This window comes from Vespula pensylvanica, chromosome 2, assembly GCF_014466175.1.
Source record: "Vespula pensylvanica isolate Volc-1 chromosome 2, ASM1446617v1, whole genome shotgun sequence".
Lineage (NCBI taxonomy): Eukaryota > Metazoa > Arthropoda > Insecta > Hymenoptera > Vespidae > Vespula > Vespula pensylvanica.
In genome coordinates, this window is record NC_057686.1 from 8,443,460 (window position 1) to 8,469,551 (window position 26,092).

Sequence of the window (26,092 nt, forward strand, 5' to 3'; positions counted from 1 at the left end):
GACCATACCATCTAATTACATGATTTTATCTTTTCGCATTGATCTCACACGAAGTACAACGTTTCGTGCCGAATCTTTTTTCTCAACTTTATCGATATTATTTTTCAAGGTTTCTCTCGATATTACTTCGATATATCTTCTACAAATTTTTCGTGCAATTAAGACAAACGCATATGATTGAGAGTTGGCATGAACAATCAAATTATGTGACTAGTCGTCTCATCGTAAAATGCAAAGCGTAAACAATCAACCGCGCCCATCTACAAGGCACAACGAGGATTGTCTCACGATCTGGAATGTATGTCTGTCTATATACCTGACTGAGAGAATCGTCTAGGCTAGTTTAAGAGTCCTTGAGAGTTTCAACGTATTTAAATTTCTGCACGCTATATTTTATATATTACTCATATATCGAATGATCAATTTTAATTCAATTTTTCAAATTTTATATGAAAGATTCATCCCGCTCGATATCAGATATCGTGTAATTTTAAAAATGAAAAAGATTTTGTATGTCCGTGCACGATGTAGAATTGTAGTCGAGCGCGATAATTCCGATTCGTTTCGTTGCTGCCGTAGGAATTCGCTTATTCTGGTAAGACGTAAATTTATAAAGAGAACGACCGTGAAATTAAATTAGCTGGTTACCGAAAAAAATAGCAGACAGAGGAAGAGAGAGAGAGAGAGAGAGAGAGAGAGAGAGAGAGAGAGAGAGAGAGAGATAGAAAGAGAGGGAAAGAGAGAAAGACAAAGAAAAAGAGATCGTGTACTTTTTCGTATTAAGAATAAGTAGTTTCAATGGCAAATCGTGAAAAACTGGCAACGATTAAGAACGCAATGGACACGCAAAGTGTCTCCGTTGAAAGGCGTAGGCCTCGTTCTTGTGTCGGTTGGGCTTCGACAATGGCTAATCTCATTGGGAGATAACGCTCCCACCGCAATCGTACTGGTCTCACGAACTGGCCGCGATTCTGGGTTCAAGTACGCTTGAATCTTCAGCACACCGTTTACACACGATGCAACGGTGCGTTTATTATTGCCGTCCTTTTCCGTTTCGAACGGACGCCTTGTCCTTTCTTTTTCTCTAATCATCTTGTTATTCGTTGAACAATAAACATTACAGAATATATTTTTTTTCTTCGGTACTCGTCAGCTCTCCTCAAACATTTTTTCTAATACGGTGAGAATCTGTTTTTTCTTGATTATTCTGCAAATTACTTATTGTAACTTTTACTCGACAACATTTAAGTGAACGTTTATGATATCAACGAATTATTTTCTTTGTCCCTCATTCTATTGTTTTTATTAATGATTTTATATTTATTGTAACTTTCGTATCTGACAAAATTGTACGATTATGGTATTTTTGAATATTTTTCTCTTATTCTTATTCTATTCGTTTCAGTAATGATTTAATATTTATCGTAATTTTTATTTGAGCAAATTTAGATAAAGATTTATGATGTTATTAAATTTGTTTGTCTTATCTTCATCTTATTTTTTTCTATCAACGATTTCATATTTATTGTAATTTTCACTCAGCAAAAAAAAATTAAATAAACGTTTACATTTTTTTCTCCATCTTCATTCTCTTTTTTTTATTGAAGATTACATACGTATATAATATTACACAGAGTTCTTATTATAAAGTCACGTTTGTTAGCGATGAAAACGTGGGAAAATATCTAAGCATATTACTGGTATTACATGATCTCGGTAGAGAATTATGCGTAGAGCGAGAGTATTTACAAGGGCGATCGATCGATGAGATTGATTCTCGAGGTTATGAATACATTCGAATCTGAAGATCATCCTAACAAAATAGTAAAGAGGAAAATTCGAGCATTGATTTAAAGGACAAATATATTTCTTAGGATTATAACAATTTCGTAGATAAAGTTAAGTACAGGAAGTAAAGAGCGTCACTTGATTGTTCGATGACCTTCGAGATTATATTATCCAATAAAATTCAATTATTATGTTCTTCTCGTTTCAAGGATTTATGTTATATATTAGCTCAAGTTGAGATTGTTAACAAGAACGACATTTTTTATGCGTAAACACTTTATATTTATATAAAGATGAATATATTATATTTACTTATTATAAAGTCCACTTAAACAAAATATTCATGGTACATTACGTTAGCAAGGCGGAAGGCATCGTATGATAATCGCGAAAGTTGGAAATGAGATTTTCATCCTTTTATCGTTTGCCTTCTATTTTTGTTCTTTCGTCGTTTCCTACGTAGATGAGAAGTGAAACTCGATTTTTAAATGAATGCACGTAAGTATATGTATATTGCACATATACACAAGCTCTTTGTTATTCTAAAAACTTTCTATATACATACACGCATACACAAATAGGTACATAAACGAATATACACTTTCAAACATATCCCTGTAGAACGTAATTATCCAGTAATAAAACAATTTCAAAGTTTTAGATTATAAGTGAACTTATAAATAAAACTATAGGAACCTCAAGAATACATCGAATTCTTTCGCCAGGTACATGATTTTTCAATTTAAACTAACATAACACTTTTCTTTCTGATTATGTAATGAACAACGAGATTACGGTTCCTACAAGTTCTTAAACATCACACCGATTAAGTAACAAGCTGATTTCTTTTTCTACGTCCGCTTTTTTTTATTTCATCAGCCCCACGTACCTGTACTTTTAGGAAGATGGAATCCGTTTCGTCTCATAATCACGCGTTATAAAAGTCAAGGTTATTCTGGAAAAACGAGCTTACAAATGAGAACTTCTTTCCTCGAATTATCGTTAATTGTAACAGTGAATATAACTTACGCTTTGGTAGAAGTAATTAACGACGACGTTACGAATGTAGTTGCTAAGAACTCTACTTGGCGAGACAAAAGGATAAATTTGAGATCGTTGTGATGTTAACGAGCTAATAATTGTAAATACATAGTAATTTAAAATGTAAAAGTGTTAGTTGTTTACTAGATACATCGTAATAATTCTAAAAACTTATTTTTTTGCAAGTCATTGAAAAACTATGAACCGGAAATCGCTTCGTCAATTATTATCTACTCGTATATGCGAGATAATTTCAGATTCGTGAGAGATTTATTAGTCATACATAACGCATCATAGTTCACTTATAATTATATTTTTTTAGAATGTTTGTAATATCATCTTTCGTTCGTGAGAATCGATTTCATAATATGATATATTTGCATATATATGAATATATATATATATATATATATATATATATATAACTTAAAATTTATAATCTAAAATTTTATTTATTTATAGTTAATACTGTGAAATATTGTTTTCTTAACTAATTGTAGGTAATACGATAAAAATTATCTGTTCCATGAAAGCAGTATTCGTAGTTATAGTTGTAGAAGAACGATAATATGATGCTATCTAGTGTAAAAGTTGAAAGTATGACTGTACAATGTTACGATCTTACCATTACTAACGTTGTTACTACGTTGTACTAATGTTTTCTATATTACCGACAAATATTGTAGAATAACGAGATGGTAAGTATAGGAATCTCTTATGTTCTCTGCTTTACCGTTTGATGTTATTTAAATATTTTTAAAGTAGATAACACACTATTGTATAAATATAGTATTATTTATTATATTATAATATCATTTATAATAGTGTATTATATTACGAAAATTATTTTGAGCGATCAATTTACTTTACAATTTGTAATTATTTAACGTAACATTTTAAATAAATTAAATTAATTATTAAAATTAAACATTTTAAAAAATTATTAAATAAAGAAATAAATATGGTTAATTAAATTCTTAAACATTTTGGATAATGTAGAACGTAATTCATTCTTTATTTAGTAAAATCAATATATATTTTCTTTTCATTTAATTTCATTAATTTAAATTTTTTAATTAGAGAGAAAGAAAGGATGAGAGCCAAATATGAATGCACTACGATGTTTTTGAAAGATGCAGAGTATTACTTATTGGTTCTTGCATATTCTAGAATTATTATTATGACGATGACGATGACGATAACCATGACGTAATCAATGTTCGAATATGGAATACGCGCTTAATGGAATTTCATGTTACGCAAATCTATATTGCTTCAAGTTTATCACAGCTTGGATAAGCTTTTTTCTCAAGCAGATCGTTTAATATAGTTACCTGGATCTAATAAAATACGTAACTATGATAAATTTCTGAATCATGTGATTAGCAATGAACAATTAGAAATTATCAAGGTAACGGTAAGATGTAATTAGTGAAACGGAATGTGACACGAGTTGAGATATCGTTCCATGCGAATAACGAGTGAAAAATTGGCTCGTCACACTGGATGAACGTCCTCGAATCTTTCGCATGATCGATCTTGAACTCGTTAACTTATTTGTCCTATTTAAGATCTACAATTTTTGCAACTATTTTATCAGTATTTATGCAACTATACGTATATAATTAATGAACGAACGAAAATGTATATCGATCGTGAAGAGATACTGGACTGATCCTGTATACGAAGGAGCAATCCTTAACTTAAAGTAAACGTGCATTACGAATCGGATCATGCGTGTCCTAAACAGTTTGTAGTACGTCCGACCTTGAACCACGTACACACTTGAACGATCCTTGATACGCCGGAATCTTTGTAACGTGATTTATAAGAGCGTTCACCTGCGAACCTGGATCGATGTTTCCTATAGCAGCATTTATCCATAGAAGCAAATTATCCTTTTCCTAATCGAATCGATTTTGAGATATTATTTTGATTATCAACGGTATTTAAGATTATCAGGCGCATTTTATTAATAAACTCCCACGAAAAAATGATATTAGTCTTGCCACCGGAAGTGGACACTTCGAGTTTCCGCTAAAAGAAAGATTCAGCTCATGGACACTCGATGCGCGTGACGCACTGAGAGTAAATTGCTGGTTTATTAAGGAAGGCGGAGTTATCCGCCGAAGGCGTAATTATGAATGCACCTTTTATGAGGTTAAGACGTCACCTTCAAACGCGGTCCGCTTATTAGCCGTTTTTCCTATATCTACTCTTTCTTCCCCCTCTTCATCATGTATGTCTATAGAAAGGCGTTTTTTCAAAAATGATTCGTCAATTCTGATTCGACTCTCGCTTCAGTTTTTTATTTAATTCTTATAAGTTATTCATAATAATTTTTTATAAAAAGATCCTTCCGGATGAACATGAATAATCATACGGCTTTGAGTTCTTCTATCTATCTGAACTAAGCAAATAAAGATTTATTTATTTTTTATTCATACAGTGATCATTGCAAATGATCTTGATTCTTGGAGTTTGTTCGGCCTATATATCCGGTCTCGAAAGGTTTCCGTATCCTTCCTCGAAGTATGATCGTAATATTTCCATTCGGTCTTGGAAATAATTTAAGATTAATTGCTTCTCGAATAATATCGATTTCATTACGATACTGCACCGGTTAGCCTTCATTAGCACTTTATCAATGATATTTCTTCTATCCTTGCTACGTTTTCCTCTCGTTCCCCATCTGCTCCTTAGGAAAAAGTGTGGCCTTTTCGTCGCAGTAGCTTGGATAGGCGTTTCGCCGTACGAATTCATACTAACTATCCACATGACGTCCTAACAAGCAAAGTCACGAATAGCTAATTACGCGGAATGCGCTCCTAAATCACAAGCGAATCGGTGCACGTGATCTTACTTGTCTTCCTATCCGATAACCTCCCGAACGCGATGCAATTAATTTGCATCGATTTTCTGCATGTCGCGTACGATCGACCAGTTGAAATAATTTAGTTCGATTGTAAATACAGAAAGAGAGAAAGGACGAGAGAGGAAAACATTTATCCGAGCTCAATACCTATTTGAAATGTAAAACGATCAGAATTAATTATAATAGAGTTTAGAACCGAACATTTGATTAAGTTAAATAGTAAAAAGGAGAGAGAGAGAGAGAGAGAGAGAGAGAGAGAGAGAGAGAGAGAGAGAGAGAATCGATTAATACTACCATACGTTTTATGCAATATAAACAACCGACTTCCATCTCGTCATCCTCTTTAACAGCATCGATAAAGGTCTCTCTTTAGACTTTCATAAGAGAGACTCGGTATAGCGAGATTAATTGTTCTCCAATTTTACGATGACGCGCCTCCGCTCTTAATTGGCCCGTCCTCGACGATATGACGTTCCTTCCTTTTTTCTCTTTTCTTTTTCTCTCTTTACTACTTACTCACCCTTTCCGTTTACCGAACGATCGAGGCTTTGTAATAAGTAGGAAACGATCGACAGTGATCTTGCATGATATCGAAAACGCATCGAAGGTCGAACATGGCGTTCGAGCGAGACGATGATTTATCGACGGGAACATTTATTTAACGATATTTCAATTTTCGTTGGCCTTTATTAATTTTTTTTCGTTTCTCGTGAACGTTTTCGGCTCGATATCCGCTTAGATATCACTGAGTTTCGATCTCTTTTACGATTTCGTACTAACTTTTCGAATTTCGCCATTCTTTGAACAGCTCATCGAGAGATCGATGGCCCGAGACGGTCGTAGAAAAACGTCTCAACGATCGTGACACGAGTGCTATTATGTTCGCACACGATTAGGATCTCTGTGTAACCTTGGATCTTGATCTTGTGGTTTAAAGTTATGAGATTTCGTCAATCGCCTCGATGCTCCGTCAGTTATAAAAATTCCAACGCGTTTTACTGTCTCGGTCATTTAAATTAAATCATTTCATGCATTTTCTTTCCTTTAAATTATTTTCATTTCATGTTTTTCGTATCATTCTTGTACCTTCATAATTATCTTTAATCTTTATTTTCTTTTTATTCAATATTAATACATTGTTGTATAAATTGTAATAAGAAAAGACTTAGATTATGAAGGTGTTAACTTTTTCGTAGACGCTCGTAGATTTTTGCAATTTAGAAGTAACAATAAATTCGAGCTGGCCTCGTTTCTCCTTGGTGATTTTTAAAATAAGAGTCGAAAGTATCACACCTTTCAATTTTGCGTCCACGTTAATTAGAATGAATTTAAGCGATTAAGGTCGAGTGTTCGTTCGTAATTCAACCTTCCGACGAATCGGTTTCGTCTCGCCACGAAAGACGGTGTCGGGGATATTGGAAATAGCATCGGTGTTTCTCCTTGCTCGATGTCCTGGCTGAAAGAGCGCTAATTAACGGGTTAAGGTTAAGAATTCCATTCCTAAAGAAGGTCAAGAAATCATTGCGCTTCGTTACTTGAGTCACGTCGACATTACTGACGATTCACATGACTTTTCCAATAAAGAAGCGCTTCGTATATTTCGTTTATTTCCTTTTTTTTCAAAGAAAATATAAAGAAGCAATAATTTTATAAAATCTGTACCTGAATAAAGGCACTTACGTTTTTCTGTTACCAAGAAATACGTATATAGTCGCTATGCAGGTTACGTATATCTACGCGAATTATGGCTCGATACTACCGCGAGGTATTATGCAAGAAAAACAGATTTTTCTTTAATAGAGCAACGCTATGCGATGCGTCTACGCAATTAATCACTCTATTACCTTAATAATCGTCGTAACTCCAGATGACACCGATCTACGGGAATCGAATTCCTCCGTCGCTCGCGGAATTTCTAGCTAACGTATCCAAGAAATCTTATTACACCACGTGCCTTTTTGCTTTGCACCGATCAGATTTATTCGATCGATTACTCTATTACAATAATTGCCGCGTCGTGTTCCGAGTTGCGGCGAACGTGATTATACGAACGGTGCGAGACAAGTCTCGTGGGACACGAGACGCGTATTATCGCGTTTTTGCCGATCGTAGCATGACGAACCTAACACGCGCGCCATTGTCTACCCTATGATTATGTAAGTTTTTCATTGTGGCTATTCCTCGGGAAAATTGTCCTATCGTGGAAGACAAGAACTTTCAGAAGGGAAGACGTTCCATTGCGATAGGGTTTCTCGATTTGCTTTTGTTTCGGCTCTTGGATCGTTGATCAAGCATGACATCATCACATTTATCGATAGATCCGGATTCCATCGCGGAAGAAATTATCCGATCAACGATTGTTCAAACCAGACATTGAAAAAAGAAAATCAACATTAAAATGTGCATGCTAATCAGTAAAATTGCTGACGATGATCGTCATTCGAAGACATTACTGGAAAATCTTTCGATCGATATGTTCGATTTATTGAGCTGACGTAATTGTTGGATGACGAAGAATTTCGTGAAATTATGGTAACGCGTATGAAAGAAAATCGTGATAAACGATACGGTAAGGAGGTAAGAAGTAATTCTTTAAAAGAAAGAAAGTGGTCGAACTTTGAGAGACAAAAAAGGAAGAAAAGATCACACTTTGGCAGAAATTCGATAAAAAAGTATGGCCGAAAAATGAGAAAATCATTCATCGATCTACCTCATCGAACGAAAAGTAAGAAGCTTGTTTGATTTCATTCTTAACTTTGCTCATCTCTCTCGCGAACTTTAAAAAATCCATTGAAAAAAAGTCGGCGAGAGAGAGGTGTTTCTTCTCGATCGAGCGTTCCTCCTCGTATCGAAGTCTAAGGTCACCTTGACCATCAGAGATCTCCTCCGTGGGAGAGGACTTTTGCGGATGTCCAGTAGCCAACGCTAGTAGGGAAGAAGAATGGGGGAGGTGGGTCAGGTTGGCCTCCACAGCCGACATATAAGTCCCAGGATCGGCCCCCACTTCGCGTCAAACGGTTGGACACGGTACGAAGGCGAGCACAAGCGAGCAATTCTTTGACGTGCATCAGCTAACTTCCATCCATTCTCTCCTGTATTCTCCCGCAAAGCGTGCTCTTCGTTTCTTTTTCTTTTCCTTATAGTCAAGTCTTTCAATCCCCACTCCAAGTTTCTTCCTCTCCGTGCCGGTTATCCGACCACCGACAACAGTAGCGACTCCATCGACACCCCGAAGAGAACGTAACCCTCTTGCGAGTACGCGAGAGTACATGCGAGTATAATCGAGTACACGCGAGAAAATTCCTCGAACGATATCACCAGCCAACTAGCCGGTGAGACGGTCAGTTAATATCGACTACGGTTAACGAGACTTGGACCTTAGTTGTTGGCGTGCCGTTGCTTTCGGTCGACGACGGAACAGCCGCGCGGAGAACGTTTCTCTTTCCTTCTCTATCTTTCTATCTTTCAAACGGTGCTCGAGTGAACTGCGAGGCGCCATGAAAATCGTAAGTAAATCAGTTCCACGCTATACTGCCCAGCGTATACTACTTACACTCACTCCAGGAAGTATTCGTACATTTCCTGAAAGCGAAGAACTTCTTTCTCCTTTTGAAGTGAACGGAGTGCTCTGAAATCGTCAATGTTTAGAGAATGAAGATAGCTAGTTTTTGAAATTTGAGATAATGGTAATTGTTATAATTTCGTAATGTATTGTTTTATTGACAGAAACTTCCTTTCAAAAGTTCTACGAATACTTGTTGAATCCTAAAATATATAGTTTGACGTTACATTTTAGAACGTCTCTGAAAGTACTCTTCGGAAAAGCGAAAGATAGGTTAGCGAAATGCACTGTTAGTTTGCTAGCACGCCATTGCAGGCTTAGTGTAGAAAAGCGAGTGCAGCAGCCCGATTCATCTTGATGGCCGTATATAAAGGCATATAGCAAAGTGTATCGTGTTTCGCCTATTTCATCTCGACTTTCTATATCCACTATTCCGGAAGGCACCGATCATAAAACGGAACTGCCACGTGCCACGGATCTTTCTGACTCTTTCTTTTTCTTTTATCTTCTTGCGATTGAACATGTCCATTACGTTCGATCGAGACGCATCGAGATGATGTAACGTATTGTCTCAACTAACTCTAGTATCCAGACGATACGCCGTTATATCGACGCACGTTGTTCTAATGATAGTCGTAATTATTTTTGATTTTTTCATGCAGCCAATTGTGAACGAGATAACCAACTTGTAACGGCGGGATACAACGATCGATTGATTCGACGTCGCTAGTGAAAGTTCCGGAATCATTTTCGTGAAAAAATGTTTTACTTTCGCTCGTCTGAATCCGTAGTCTTTTTTTCTTACTTTTCTATCTTTTTTGGGGAGTAAAATCACGATCGAGGTTATTCGTTTGGATGAATAGGATATTTTTTGCCAGGTAATAGAGGTTTTAAGATAATGAATTGTTCGATGAACAAAGTTATTGCATAAATCGACGAGACGTATTTTTTCGGTTTACACGAAAAAAACGTTTCAGAATAATGAATCACTTGATAAATTAAATCATTCGCAAAATCTATGGATGGCGTTCTTCTCGACAAATATACTCATTTCATAAATGGATCCATTCGTTTCAATACGTAAAACAGAAAACAGTTTATATAATGGATCACTGGATAAAAAAATCATTTAAAAAATGGACAAACTGACAGAAACAGAAAACGTTTCGAAGGAAGAAATTGCTTGATAAATATTCTAAGGTTCTATTGTAAGGTCGAGTGATCTACTGAAATCGCCTCGAACGTAAGTAGATCCGTCGAGTCGTATATACCTTTCTAGTTAAATTTACGAGCCTCGAGATAGTTGTTTTATACGATAGGAAGGCGACAAGAGACGGCGGTTAGTTTCGTTGTCGTCGTTGGTGACGTGTTCTTTGGATTGAGCTAGACGGGTAAAGGAAGGAACGCAGAATAGGAGAATAGGAGAAACGGAAATCCGTAAAATCTTGTTCATTCACGAGAGCTCATAGCCGTCAGCGAGACAAGTTTGCGTCCTTGCCGCAGGGTCTACGATGAGATTTCTTGTTGGTCGAGTGTTCGTCTGCTAATCTAGATTTATTTTTATTTATCCTTATAATAATTTATGTTTATTTATCCTCATATATAAATTGCTACTTTTATCTTTAACTTATATTGATTTTTCTTTTCATTGTAGTAATTCGATTTTTTCTTCGAATAATTTTTTCATTCATTCGAACAAGCTTCAATTAACTCTACAATTACTCAAGTGAAAATGTATAATAACTTACGAAATTAGTCATGAAGAAATTTATGCCATGATATTAAACATAAATAGACGTGAACGTATCGATTGATCAAATTAAAAAATTCCTCGATGTTCACTTTCTTTTGCTACAAAAATAAAAGAGAAAGAGAAAGAAGTACATGGGATGCGTGACTGTTGATTATTTAGACGATTTTCTAGATACTCATCTATGTAGATCGCACGGTCTATTGACAAGTCCAAATTCGACCGATAAAATTCATACTAGTTACGCCTAGTTTTACTAAATCATAACGTATATTTTGCAACGTTCACATTTGTGTCAAATATTTCATCGTTTAAATTTGATTATTTCGGAGAAGTTACCTTTCTTGAAACTAACCCGAATTATGATTGGATCACATTTGATAATAAGTTTGACTTTCGTAAAAAATAACTGACTGCATGGACTTTTCTTTCGAAGGTTCGGTAATGAATGAACGCTCTGTTTCCTTAACGAGACTTTTCTTGCACCTAAATTCCAATACTTTGAGACACAGAATTTTGTTCCTCTACGTTCTTCGATATCGTGTAAGAAAATGCCGTAACGTGTTAATGAAACGTTTCCTCGCATCAGTATGCAACGATCGCAAAAACTGCATAATGATCTACGATAACTAGCTTGAATTTTATGCGGGTTCTCTTTCTCTCCACTTTTCTAAGGAAAGATAATGTAATTTTTTAATCGTTTAATACATATCGAAGAAAAGTTATTAAAATAATGTTATGGATGTAATTATCCACACGAATATAATAATGACAACGTTTATATTTGCAAAAAAATACAAATACGTATGTCTACATAAAAGTGTAATAAAGACGATGTATATACGTGTCGAAGTTACGCGCTAGAGTGAGCAACAAATCATACGTTGGATCTCGATATCGATGCGGAAAATCATTTTTTCCGTGTTCGTGAGCGAGAACGAGAGTTATATACGTCGTCGGACGAGCGATGTAATTCATCGATAACCGTAAATTATTCTCGATGAACAAAAGCTAGGCTATCCGTTGGCCGAGCGATATAATTAATCACCTGCTCGAAAGCACGATTTCATCGACGCTTTACGGTTTCTTTAAGGCTTATTCTCTTATCGGTGTTAACGAACAAAGATCGAGAGCAGATCGGTTAATTAATATCGACTTTCGAACCAGGCATTAAATACAATTCTTAAATCGAAAAGCGATTAGCGTTGCATTTCTATCGTTCATCGCGATGTACTGTTACGTCAATCATTACGAATTTCGTTAGGAATTCTCTGGCAAGATTTATTTCAAACTAGTATAAATCGAAGTTCTTCTTAGGCTTCTTGAAAGTTAGAGATTATGTTTTCCATGAAATCGATAATTTTTAAGATAAAATTCATGAGAGATATCACGAAGGATCTGCTTGATGTTGTTACGGATAAAGCGATTTTTACACTTCGTCGATTGATCGAATTATACCCAACTAAATCCTTGAGATTCGTGCAATTTATATGATATTCGACATTTATTAATTTTCCATATATTATCTATAGTAAACGAGATTTAAAATTTTATCTCGTAGATTGTGCTATATGGACACATAAAAATGTCTATAAATATTCCTTTTATATAATTATCATTTAATATTTGACATTACGATTTCTTTTCAATTATAGTTACGGTATCATTCGAACGTATAGACAAAGGAGAAAATCTTTGCAACATATTTTATGTCAGCGATATCTTAACGCTTAAAGCTATCCCTTTTATTGGTTCCGTTATAAGAGAAATGTGGCGTGGCACCTTTTGCCGGTTTTTGTGCCAACCGAGCGTGACGATTTGCACAGCATCGAAAATAACCTTCTCTTTTGTGTGCGCGCGCGCACGCTCACGTACGCGTGTCACAAAAGATTTGATTCAAAAGAAATGTTTGCTCCTTTCACGAAATATTTGAGAAAAAGTAAGGATCCTGTAATAGAAATAAGTACACGTTCTTTCCCAATGTTCTTAAAGAAATGCTATTTCCAAATACATATGTAAGTATATGCTCTTACGTAAACTTTTCACGTTAAATTGTGTACCGTAACGAAAAGAAGTGTTAAAAGAAATTGATAGAAAAAATCAATTAAAAAGTGATATACTCATGCGTGTATAGGATATTCGTAAAACGTGCCGCCAGGCAAAGAAAGTTCTTATGAAGCTTTTATCCGATCAAAAACATCCAACGGAAAAGAAGCATTTTATAAATTAGAAAATTTAGAAACTGTAAATTTAGAAATTATGTATAAATATAGCTTGATGTGTAGTAGAAATTTTTATAAATATATTCGGTATACTTTGCGTACAAGTATAGACATCGGAAAGTGATAAAAGTGCAATAAAAATTGTTGCAATGTACGATGTGGTTTCGAATTAAGTTACCTATGGTGTTTTTATGACCGATGATACGAATTTTGTAAGAGGCAACGAAAAATACATACGTATATATGTAAGCAGGTATCGTTACGAATTGCGCATTACACCTGCTAGAACGTTCCACTTTCTAATTGTAAACGACACGTCGTTTCTAACATCTTCAACCCTCTTCATTTTCTTTCTGGTTATTCTCGTCCTCATCTTCATCTTCGTCCTTTCGTAACATTTGGCTTACTGCCAACAACTGAAACGTTTCCAATGACTAAGGGACTATCGAGGTTGTTTAAAAGAAAAAAAAAAAGTAAAGTGCCTATTCTTGTTCTCATTGATTGGTGTATGTAAAAAACAATTATGAAATATCATAAAGTCTAGTAATTAAGGGAAGTCTAACAGATCGTGACGATATTAAAAGAATAGGAGGGATAGAGAGAGAGAGAAAGAGAGTGAGAGAGAGAGAGAGAGAGAGAGAGAGAGGGAGGGAGAGAGCAAGAGAGAGAGAGAGAGAGAGAAAAAGAGAGAGAGAGAGGGAGAGAGAGGGAAAGAGAGGGAGAAGGCGATCGGATGTACAAGGCAGTCGAGAGGCGAGGACCTTCATGAAATTCCTTGACGATGTATAAAATGAAGGTGAATGAAAGTTGCCGCAACGAGGAGCGTCGAGGTCACGAAAATTATCCCCTACTTTGTATTTTCCGGTATACGAATTGTCTTGACCATTTTGTAAATACCAATGATTATTATTATAGATTGTATATGTTGTGTACGTACAAATTTTTCTTTTGAAATATTGGACTTTATTCCCTTAAATTTCAAATCTAGATTCTTATCAAGGCCTACATTGTTCATAATAAAGTGCCGTTTCGTGGTTCGACCTTAATTACTAGTTGATTTCTAAGATAGATTCCAGTTAACATATTATATTTATTTTTCACCGTAATCGTTACAAAAAGCGAAAGTTAGAAAGCAATGTTCATAACAATGCTATATTACTTTGATAACGTTATCTTTAAGAAATCGACTTGAACTTGTATATCTTCTTTATTTCATGTTTTAACCTTTCACTTTAACAAAATGGTCCAAGTATCCGGAACGAGATTTTGATCGCAATACCACGTCAGTAAGATTATCAATATTCTCGGTCTGAGTACATCGACTTATTACAATGTCGCTACTGTATTGCACTTATGTCAGATTCTATTTATATACATGTATACCTATGGAAAGTAGTCGAGTCGCGCGCGATAGAAAAGGAATGACGAGCTACTGTCTTTGATAGAATAATAAAGCTTTTGTGTGCGTTTCTTCTCGTTGCGTAATAGTGGACGACGCGTGGCTTCGAGATGGACGCAATATGGTTAACTCGACCTACGATATTAATGGTCTATAGGTTCCTATGGGAGAGATTTACTTACATATACATAGACGGAGAAGGAGCGTGCTTGTAAACACGCTCCGTTTCACCTAGCGTTAAATGCGGAAGTACTCGACGCTAATACATGGCTCTTACTAAGTATCTGTGTGTAAGTTTACTATCTAATAGCTCGTATAATAAGCTTCCCGAGATGGTTTTACCGGTGGCCAATTCAATCATAAAGGATATACAGTTCTTGTTAGACATAAAGAAAAGAAAAATATAAATTAATTACATATACGTTTTAAAGCAATTTCTTTAACGTTCAAAAATATTTTGCTCTTGGTTTTTGTTCAAATTTTATAATACATTGGAAATATTAATCTTATCGAAATCTCGTAAAAATATGATACGTCTTCTTCATTTACTTCCGAGTGACTTTCCAACGGTTTCGAGAGCAAAATTAAAAGGCGTGTTCTACCCAACATCTACCCAACAACAAACGGCAACTCATCTCTTTTCCTTTTACCGACATAACTTTTAACGATTCGAAGAAAGACACTTTTGTGAAAGCCTTCTCCTCGTTATATATCCACATAACTGGTATCGGTCATTTATTCGAAGAATCGTCAGGTTTTCAAAAACCGGTTGCTTTATTTCGAAATTTTAATAGCAAACTTAACATATATCAGCATATCTTCACATTGAACAGTCTCGGAAGTGTTTCGTTATTAATCATTTTTCCCATTATCATATTGCAACAGTCCACTTTCACATGAAAAGTCGAACAAACGCGTCGAATCGACTGCATTCTATAATTCTTGAAAATCGATCGAAACTGGAAAACGAGGAACTTACATTGGAATTATATGAAACAGCAATTGAATTAAAATGATTATCCTCTTCCCGCGAAATCGTAGTTACGCGTACGTATGCGTTTTTCTCCGTAAGTTATGTTTGGGATATCGCTTTGGCATGATCTCGCGTTACGGTGCTAGCACATGTGTGTCAGCGCTTCGAGAGTGACCTCGTGCCTTTGTAGAAACGAAGACAAGATGCTCTATCAACTAGTTTCTTTAAAAGTGGATTCCGAAAGGCCACTTTCCACGCTACTAATGTATATTAAGATCGAAAACTTAAAACTTTCTTACGAGATAAAAATCTTCAGTTATGAAGATTTTTCAAAATTAATTCGCATAAATGAATTTTCATCTTGACATTGCCATGATTGAAACGAGTCTGTGAGAAAAATACTCTGGATAAATACATGATGGAATTCACAATATTCTAATGATTCCATTCGATGAATTTTTTTTGTGCGATTATCCCACCTTGTGCTCATATAACGTCGACCGAATCATTATCGTTCACAAGATTACCGATGTGATTTTCCGTCCAATCCTCGAGCAGATCGTAAAATTTCATTGATTTCATCAACGGCTTTACGTAAGGCCGTGTATCTTCGAAATGAAGACCTTCCGACGTTCTTATTGCCAAGTAACGAGTTGATATAACTCGATTAATGACAAGAGATTTGCGATTCGAAATTCGATTTCAAATTGGATTCGTATAACGAAGTTAACGTGTGGCATATGAGAATTATGTCACTTCATAAATTTCACAAGCGATTTCTCTGGAGTAAATTGTTACTAATATTTATGTAATAGTTTACTAGTTTAAAACAAAGTATACAGTTTTTTGAAAATAAGAAAATTTTAATTAAAGGATGCGATATGTGTTAATGATCGTAGAAAAAGAACAAAATTTTATAAGGTCATTTCTAAAAAGTCGGACGGTGTGATATATTTCGTTATATCATCGTAAATTTCTTTCTAGTATTATGTATACAAACCGCAAATTAACGTCATTAAATCGTATAATCTAAGGTGCATACTTTTGCGGAATGAAATTACCTGTTTTCAATGACTCAAAAAGAGGAAAAAAGTGCAGTCATCTTATAGAAGTCGTTATTTTAGTTGTAGATGGTTATTAAAGTATTCGACATTCACTTCCGATTATTTGATTCAAATTCTTCAAACGATATGATTTTATAATCAAATTCTAATCATTCGAGGTCACCTTCGAGGAATACTTTTTATATTTTCGATTTCATTTTCTTTAGCGAATAAAGGGTCGATAAAGTCGATAAAGTTCATGTTTGCCCTTTACGAAATGGATATTATTTAGTGTAGTCTCATAGGAGGTTTTAATGATGCCATTTACTCGATTGTTGGTGATAATCGGCGACCAATAAATTGACTAGAAAGGCGCGTTCGTGAGATTTTGTTGGACTTATCTGTGATCTCGATCGCCTATTAAACGACTCCTCGACTTCTTCTCTCGTAGATAACTCGATCTCCTTTCGCCGATTTATTAACGACACCCAGTCAATTCCATCTTCGAGCGTATAGTTCCTTTTAGTTTAAGTTCCTTACGAAATACACGCTTCTAATGTGGAATTTCTTTAACTTTTCCAGATCGCTTTAATCGCATTCCTAATGGCCGTCCTTATGGGTGTCAGGGCCCAGAGTTATAGGCAACTCTATGCTGGTTTCGGGCCTTATTTTCAACAGAGCGCAGGATTGCGGGATCCAAGATCGAACAGAGGTCAGTTTTAACTATATCGTTCAATTTGATCGTTCTCATTCGACCGTGAATTTCTATGAAGTTCAATGATTAATCTCATGAAATTGAAACAACGATTGTATTTCTTTGGACGAACTCTAACGATGTCATCTTTTATTTTTTATCAATGATCTTAATCTTTGAAAGTACGGTACGCTCCAACTTCCAACAGCTTGAAGTGAACTTTTACCGGAACAGATTTAACGCTCTCGAAGTCAAGATAATAATTTAAAATCGAGGCACGTGCTCTAGGAGTACACCATCGGTGAAAGGATAGGTATAAATAGATGTAGATAGCTGTATGTGTAGTTGATTTTTAATTCATAAATAAATATAGTTTGCAACATATGTATATATATGTATATATATGTTGCAAATTATGGATGTGTGTGTGTGTGTGTATGTGTATATATATATATGCACACAAAGACACACGCCCACATTAATTACTTATGCATTATATATTCAGTGTTTAGATATATTTCATTTATATTTACAATAAATATGTGTATGTATGTATGTAATTATCTTATCAAATTATCCCTCCAATCTTGCCATATCGTGATATTTGAAATCCAATTGAGTTTACAAGTCAATCGGATCGAAATTTTGTAACCGATATCGACAAATCTATCATTATATGAACAATATTGCTCAATACGAACATTTAATCGAGGTAAGCAATTAACTTTTCAAGGTATAGCTTCTCTAAATATAGTGTCCTGTTTATCTTACAAAAAATATCTAGTTAGGGAGTGAACCCATCAAAAAGATTTTGTTACATATTTGTTTAGTATAAAGACATTATGTCACAGTGCTTAATTTTCTTTATAGATTGAGTCATATGAGAAATTTCAAATTTATTTTTGTTAATGGAATCATATACTTCTTTTTTCATAGTACGACCGTATTTGTCTTGAAATGGATTTAATGAGGTTATTTATTATTGTAAAATGTTATTACTTTTGTTAAAATTTTGTTATACATTTGTTATATTTTTGTTATAAATTTATTAATTTCTTAAGAGCCTGTATCGATAGTTGTTGGCTGCCCTATTATAACTAAATGTTATATATATATGCGTAAGATAAGAATTTCGGGTATTTGTTTACAGAATATAATCGATACAAGCTTACACTTCTTAGGAAGTCAAGAATTTATAACATAAACACGAAACATTTTACAATAATAAATGATCTCACATGGCACATCGTTGAATTTCTCTCAAAAAATACTATCGTATTATATTAAGAAGAAAAATATATAGTTCCATTTAAAAAAGTGAATTTGACTTTGAAATCTTCTCTACCTCTGAAACTGCAAAAAGAATTGGCACTATATGATATTTCTTCATCCCAAACAAATTTATAAAAAAAACGTTTTTGATTGATTTAGCCGTTCACGAGATATTTCGTTTTTAAATAAATGAAACATCATGTATATAAAAAACGTATTTATCTATACATATACAGATATTCTTATTTATTGTTACCAAGAGCTAACCTGTTAATTATATAAAGCGATTTTCTATATCCGTCGAAATTGCTTAAAATATGTTGTGCAAAAATATATTACGGAACAACTCATAAATTAAGACAAATTAACAAAGTTTACGTGGATAAGTTACAACTTTGAGATATTTTTTTATTCGGTTGCGTTCATTTATAATGGTGTTCTGCCGTGTTAAATTCATCGTTACTTTATTATTTATATTTTGTAATCGGTTGTTCGGCTTTACTTTCGATGTGACGTTATCGACTCGATACGTTATATATAATTGACGATAGAAAGAGAGAAACATGATTTCTTTGGATCGGTGTTAAAAGTATAAGTCGGAGTCGGATCTCGTGCCAAGTTCAAACGCGTTCGCTTTTGTAGATATTATCGATAATATCAGGTAACGTAACGTAATATCTCTTAACGACAAACGTTTATTGACAGGCAGTCTAGTATTATATGCTTGACTGAATAAGATCGAAAGGAAAGAAATTGTTGCACAAAATTGTAAAAAAGTGTTATTCGTTTTAACGTTCGAATTGGTCAGAATCCCTTTGTTTAGGGTACTATTTTCTTTCCTTCTTAAATCATCCAAAAGATCTTTAATTTAATTCGATTAACTGAATTATATCCGTTTCTTCAGATTCACTTATAAAAGACATTTCTCAGTGATACTTGAACGTGATTAATAATACGTATCCGGCAACTTTCCTCTTTCCAGACTTTAGAAAGGATTGGCGTTAGCTTTCTTTGAATAAATGGTTATTCATTAAGGAAACGTAGGAAGAAATGACGACAAAATGAAAACAAACGAACCGAAGATTTCTTTGCGAGTTTTGTAGTCATGCACGCGTGTCGGTCGCGCGCACGAAGGATGATATAAAATTGGTAAAGAATCGATCGATCGTTCTCTGAAAGAAAAGGTCATAGAAAAAGAGTGAAAGAAGTTTCGGATCACCGGCGGACAAAGATGTGGGGGTTTGATTTATTAGAGCGATCAACGACCGTGAAGGCTGAATATCCTTCTTTGAGTTCATTCAATTCTTTCTAACAGGATTTTTCTTCAGTGGATGAACGAAATATGAAGAACGTATTTACAAAACAAAAAGAAGAAATATTACTTTTTCATATTTCACATAATTTTATCCAGATTTCTTTGTCCATTCGTTCGCTGGTTCTTTGACTGAATTCGCATTTGGGTGAGAGTCGATAACTATCGTAACATCGACTTCTTTACACAGTTACAACGTCGATCGTTGCATTCGCTCGGCTCGCATATCTTGTTGATCATTAAGATCATTGACAATTGACATAGCCCGACATTGTAAAACATGTTCTTACATGCATGTATGTGAACGCGATTTCGTTGCAAATTTCGACATTATAGCATTGTCACGAGTAACGATATACGAGACGGCCTTTGCAATTTTCTCGTTAATGAATTAGCTCGCAGAGCACGTGAAGAATTAATTTATGTTAATCGACATCGACGCTGATTATATTCAAATTAATCGGCTCGTGTTATCCGTTATAAATTATGAAAGATTGATAACTAGGATCTATTATTATTATTATCATTCGACGAATTCATTGACAGCGACCTCGATAATTTTTAATGTTTTTTATTCGATTTTTATTTTTTTTAGGTCCAATCCTTTTTCCACCTGGTCCAGAACCGAATCGCGCTGACACGAGCGGTGTGATCGTAGGTGCGAGTGGATACGGATTCGTACCACCGAATACAGGTAAATCGTTGAAGAAATGATTTCCAAAATCGAATTGAAAATCCTTCGCTGTTCCTCTTGAGATGCAAGAAAGGAAGTAAAAAAAAAAAAGGCGGCATTGAAGGTGACAATTCTCCGTTTGTAAATAAGAAATCGAAAGACGGTACGATGAGCGAGAGAGGCCAAAAAGCTAGAAAGGGATGATCAGGGAGAGAATGTATCCATCCCACCTGCTCCGTCTCTTTGACGTACTCGCACCAGTCTGTTTCCATCCTTGTGCACTTAACTTATAAATAAAAACTCTATTTATTATTCCCTAGCACTGGTGAAATAACTGTCGTCAGTAACTTTTACCTTTTCCTCTTTTTTCCTAATAATTATATATAAAATACCGTACATATGTATCTGTACAGGATGTCCCATATTAATTAAACACATAAACCTTACATATATCTTACTTGTAAATTATATGCCTGTAGTACTAATCACATTATCTAAAGATTCTGTTATATGTTTGAAATGTCTAGCGAGCGATCAATTTCCCATAAAAATCCTTTGAAAATATATTAAACAAATATGTTACAATTAATCCAATATTGTACCTTTTACCCTAAACGACCGCTCGAAATTGGATTTTCTTAATCAATGATTAACGATGAAATGAAATTGATAGATCCTTACTTTCATCTAGGATTTGAATGAAGGTCGACAGATATAACCGTATCTGAAAGAATCGATCCTTGACGTACCGTGAACGTACTCACGTATTCTCGAGAGAGCTTTATATTATGTATATATGTGAATGTACGTTTGGCATTGTGTGTGTACATAAAAGCATTGCATGTCCATAGACGAGGATATCTCGTGTTCGTGATCGTGAACCCGTCTCTTCTTGTCGAGGACGAGAGCTCGTTTCCTTGTTTCACTCCATCCTCCTTCGAGACACTATAATCGCGCCAACAACGCGGAAGAAAATCGTTTCGATGTTCGAAGCTTTAACCTTCAAGCGTTCTTCCAATTCGCTACTTCGACAGCACCACAGTTTCGTTTTTTTACGAATTATTTTCGATTGCGAATAGAAGTGTTTGGTTTAACGATTTAACTAACTCGATTGGCTATTAACAGAATGACTTAATCGAAAACTTAGAGATATCGGTAAAGTTTAAAATGATATCTCGCAGGTAAGTTTTCTAGCGAAAAATGGTTAATTATTCATAAAATACTACAACATAAAAGATAATGATACCTGTAAAAGAGTAGTAAGTATGAAGCAATTAATCGCATACTTCCTGAATTCCCATCCTGGTATGGGATTCATTCGAAATACCGGTTTTTGCGAAGGTGAGAAGAAGAATCCTGAAAGAGAAACCTTGGAGGAGGCTTGTACCCGCTGGTCGTGGATCAGTGAAAGTGCCGTCAGTCAAACTCGTTTACGCGTAACGCTTCCTTTCGCGTTGCCATTACGTGGAACGTAACAGGTGTTATGAGGTCGGTCAGGTCAACGACAAGGTCGACTTTTTTCGATGGATGCTTATTACGTGTTCTTCCTCAGACAAGATCAACGTTCGTTTCCACATTTTTATTCGGTCAAGTTCGAATCAAGATTGAATTTTCCATTGCTCGATTATTCCATTAACGTTATTTCCTTTTTTTTTCCTTTTTATACACCCGTTCGAGCAAGTTTTTTTACGCAAAATATTCAAATGGTTCCACACGTAAAAAAACAGCAGGACATTCGAAAGCGTCCAAGTTAAACGGCGTACCAAATCTCTTCTCTTTTTCGAGACGCTTTAAACTCGACTCGCATTTAATTACGCGACACGCGTAAAGCTACGGCTCGCCCCTCCGGACGTCCTTGAAGGAAATTTATCCGAGGGTTGAAAGGAGGGCTGAGAGAAAAGCGAAGCTCGCCTTCGCCAAAGCGAAACTCGTAATTTAGCGATATCTCTGTTAAGTACTTTTTCACGAGACGTTAATTCCAAAAGCGGAAGTTTGAACTCGCGAAAATGGAATAAGAATATCTTTCCCTTCTTTTTCTTTTTATATATAGGGTGATCTACGTGACTGAGAGTACCCCGATAACTTTATAAATATTAACTTTAGCGAAGAATCATATCGAATTTACGTCCACCAAAGACGTCATCGTTAATTTGTCGTAACCGAAGTTGAAAATATCAGACAATATTCCTTCGCATTTGGTAGGGAAGCTTATCGGCCTTGGAAATCCGTAATATAATCAACTCTAGTTTTTCTCTTTCTTTTTCCTTTCCCTTCCTCCTTGTCTCTCTCTCTCTCTCTCTCTCTCTCTCTCTCTCTCTCTCTCTCTCTCTCTCTCTCTCTCTCTCTCGTCTCCCTTTCGACATTCGAAACCTGCTTGACTTTATATTGTCAGAACGTCGTGGTCGAGCATGCTAACTCGATGAAGGGAGTCCGTGTATCAGTGAGGCATAGGACCAGAAAAGCGAGCACTTACCAATCAAAGGGAGAACATGCGAAAGGGATGAGGTCAATCATGCTAAGGGAAGGAAGGTGACGAGGGTGCTTGTAATTAGTAGCTTTGAAACTCTCCCCGCCTCTCTCTGCTTCTCTTGCGCTCTCTTAGACTACCCTCTCATTATCAACGGTCAGGTATATCTCTGACTTTCTCATTGGTGTTCCTTCTACTGTCAGTTTCCGTTAACTCGTTTAACGGACTACTCCTCGAGCCGTTAGCGGATTACGTTGAATTCGTCTTTGATCAAGTACGTGAGTTTCTCATAGAACGAGAGCGAGCTTGTTCTTTGTATCGAAGAGAATAAGTAGCTTGAGTTACTTCATAATGAATTTTATAACAAAGAACGATTTTCTCACGTTCCAACATTATCTAACAATGAAATAATTGAAAGATTTTATGAAAATAAAAACGATTAGATTACTACGTCTATTAATTAAGGATTAACGTTTCGAATGGAAATGTATGATATTTCGCACGTGACTCATGATATGATATTGCTTAAAGGTTAAAAAAAACGTTCTAAAGATAAATATTTGTTCTGGCTTTCCGCATATATACGCGTAACCATTTATAATTGCATATGGATATCATTTTATGAATTGACTTGTTTATATTCATTCTTATAATGCGTTCTTATCGTTTGTTTCAGGCTTTCTAGGTTACTACTATTATTAAATCTAGCTGAACAAGATAAGATACTGAAGATGTGTTCTCCTAGAAGAAGACGAAGAGGTAGTATGGAACTTGAGGTTTTCGAGTGTGACGATACGCTCATTTAACAACCGAAAATATTAAAAAAAAAAGTATGTAAAATTAGATTCTTGCGATCGAGCAACGAAAAAAAAAATGAAGGAAGAGGGTAAAGAGAGATCAAAGTAATTAATTAAAATGCAATTAATTCGAATTCCTAATATCGATGTGTACCAAAGTTACATGCATCAATAGTTGTGAATGAAAGTGGTAAATCAAATAGATCGATAACTTTCAATATACATTTGTAAAACGATAAAACGCTACTTTGATTTTCACAGCTGTTGATTCACGAGTTTGTAATCACTCGTAATTGTAAATTAATTTCCTAACATCTTGAAGTTCACATTAGTATATCTTTATTTATTTTTATTATAATTAATAGTAACTGCGCTTTGATGGTGCGAAGTAATAGCACAGAAGCGATTATAACCGTCCAAACTGATTGTGTTCGAAATGTTATTATCATTATAGATAGAATAAATATTAATAATATATTGTACAAGTGTAATTGTTCATCGGTCGATGAAAAAGTCGAATGAGAATTAAGAACAGTCAATTCATCCTATTTTCGGGAATGCTTATATTGTAATCCATTGGCCATTAACAAACGACTAATTAATACTTGAGTCATGTTCGAATGGTCTCGTGGTATTCATTTCTTAGATCGATTTTGAAGGTAAATCATTCGTTAATTACGAAACGTCGAGTTGAAATATGCATCATTTTACATTTGCAGAAAAAATCTTGTCTTAGAAAGATCAGGCCATGATCATTTATCGTAAAACTGACGTTCGACGTCTTAGGAAACAGTTTGAAAGTGAACGGATAAATTTATCAATGAGATCGGATCGACGACGAAGTAATAATAAGCTGTAAATAACCATACATTGTAATGGAATAAAAATTAAAAAACAAAAAATTCTTGAAAAATATGTTTCTCCATGTGATTAGTTTCATTTTACTCGTCCCAAATTTGTATTCCTTTTATCCCGATCGAAAAAGCGATTCTTAGAACGCAATTATCGTATGTTGAAAACAACTTTGATATGGATTGATGTATAGAAAGTTCAAGCGAACGGATCTACATACATACGTTAATTAAGTAATCTGACGTCGCAATATGTTTCAAATGAAGCTGCATAAGAAAGCTAACAGTAAAAATTGGTTTAGAAACTCGGTTGTAGATCAAACGTCTCATACAGAACTTTATCGTACGATGGTTAATGAACAACTGATTAAACTATACAAAGGTCGTTGGTAAGAAAATAAAATAAGAACGAAACGAAGAAAGAATGTGCGGATTATTAAACGCGAACGATCGTAATGTTTTTATTTACAATAATAAATAATTGACTTTGAAATCTATCTGCGATTTGTTCTTCTCAAATATTATGTCTACGCGATTTCTCTTTTATGTTTACGTCCTTGCTGAATGTCGTAGGACGAAAAAATCATCGTTCAAGCAATAGATTAACACGACGATGAACGAAGAAAACACATTCTATGATCCCATCCAAAATTCGATTTTAAACATTATGATCGACAATATCGTATTTGTCGATCATAATGTTTGAAATTTAGATCAGATTGTTTTTTATCGCATCGCATACATAATATTTCAGTACTACAAAGAAAATATTACTACACTTCCTAATGTTTCTCACTACTTTTATTCTTAATATATTTCACTATTATTATCTGTAGCGATTTTAGATAAAATCTAAATGGCTCCAAATGGTTAATAATATTCTGATATTAATCTAATTAATTATAGTTTTTGCAGACGGACACGAGATGATGTGAAGATAATTTTTTTTTTCTATATAATCATACGTTTTTTAATGCATTAATTTTTAATGAAGCTCCACATTCTTTATGAAAAAGTATTAATTCGTATATATCGAAAAATTATTAGTTTGAGAGATATTTCTATTTAAATATTGCTAAGAAACCATTACTCTCTCTTATTACTACCATCTATTTACCATTACTCTTACATTTTATGTAAGAGTAAATGTATCTGTGTGGATTGTTTAGCAATATTTAAATTAAAATGTCTACTGAACTAATAATTTTTCGATTTATGTCTTTATGTAGTCTCCACTCATTGTTTGAAATTCAAACTAGTTTATTTTTTGTCATATCGCACGCCTAACAACCTCAATATTACAGCATGTTTATCGCATTTTAAACCATTTTGCGACGTCTGTAATAACAATGTATAATTTCGCGAAGTTATTG

General features: G+C 34.7%; 1 protein-coding gene across 2 annotated transcripts; it reads left to right on the forward strand.

The window, feature by feature from the left end:
• Positions 1 to 8,681: 8,681 nt before the first annotated feature.
• On the forward strand, positions 8,682 to 24,793 carry LOC122638017. 2 transcript variants are annotated; one of them, XR_006329335.1, is made up of 5 exons: positions 8,682 to 9,210; positions 17,236 to 17,365; positions 20,527 to 20,625; positions 23,748 to 23,973; positions 24,588 to 24,793. XR_006329335.1 is itself a non-coding variant. In XM_043830622.1 (4 exons), exons 1-4 carry the CDS (start codon positions 9,202 to 9,204, stop codon positions 23,771 to 23,773), a joined length of 264 nt encoding a protein of 87 aa, XP_043686557.1. In that variant the 5' UTR covers positions 8,682 to 9,201; the 3' UTR covers positions 23,774 to 24,793. The 2 variants fall into 2 exon arrangements, 1 of the variants encoding a protein (XP_043686557.1); XM_043830622.1 differs by having other exon boundaries at positions 23,748 to 24,793.
• The last annotated feature ends 1,299 nt before the right edge of the window (positions 24,794 to 26,092 follow it).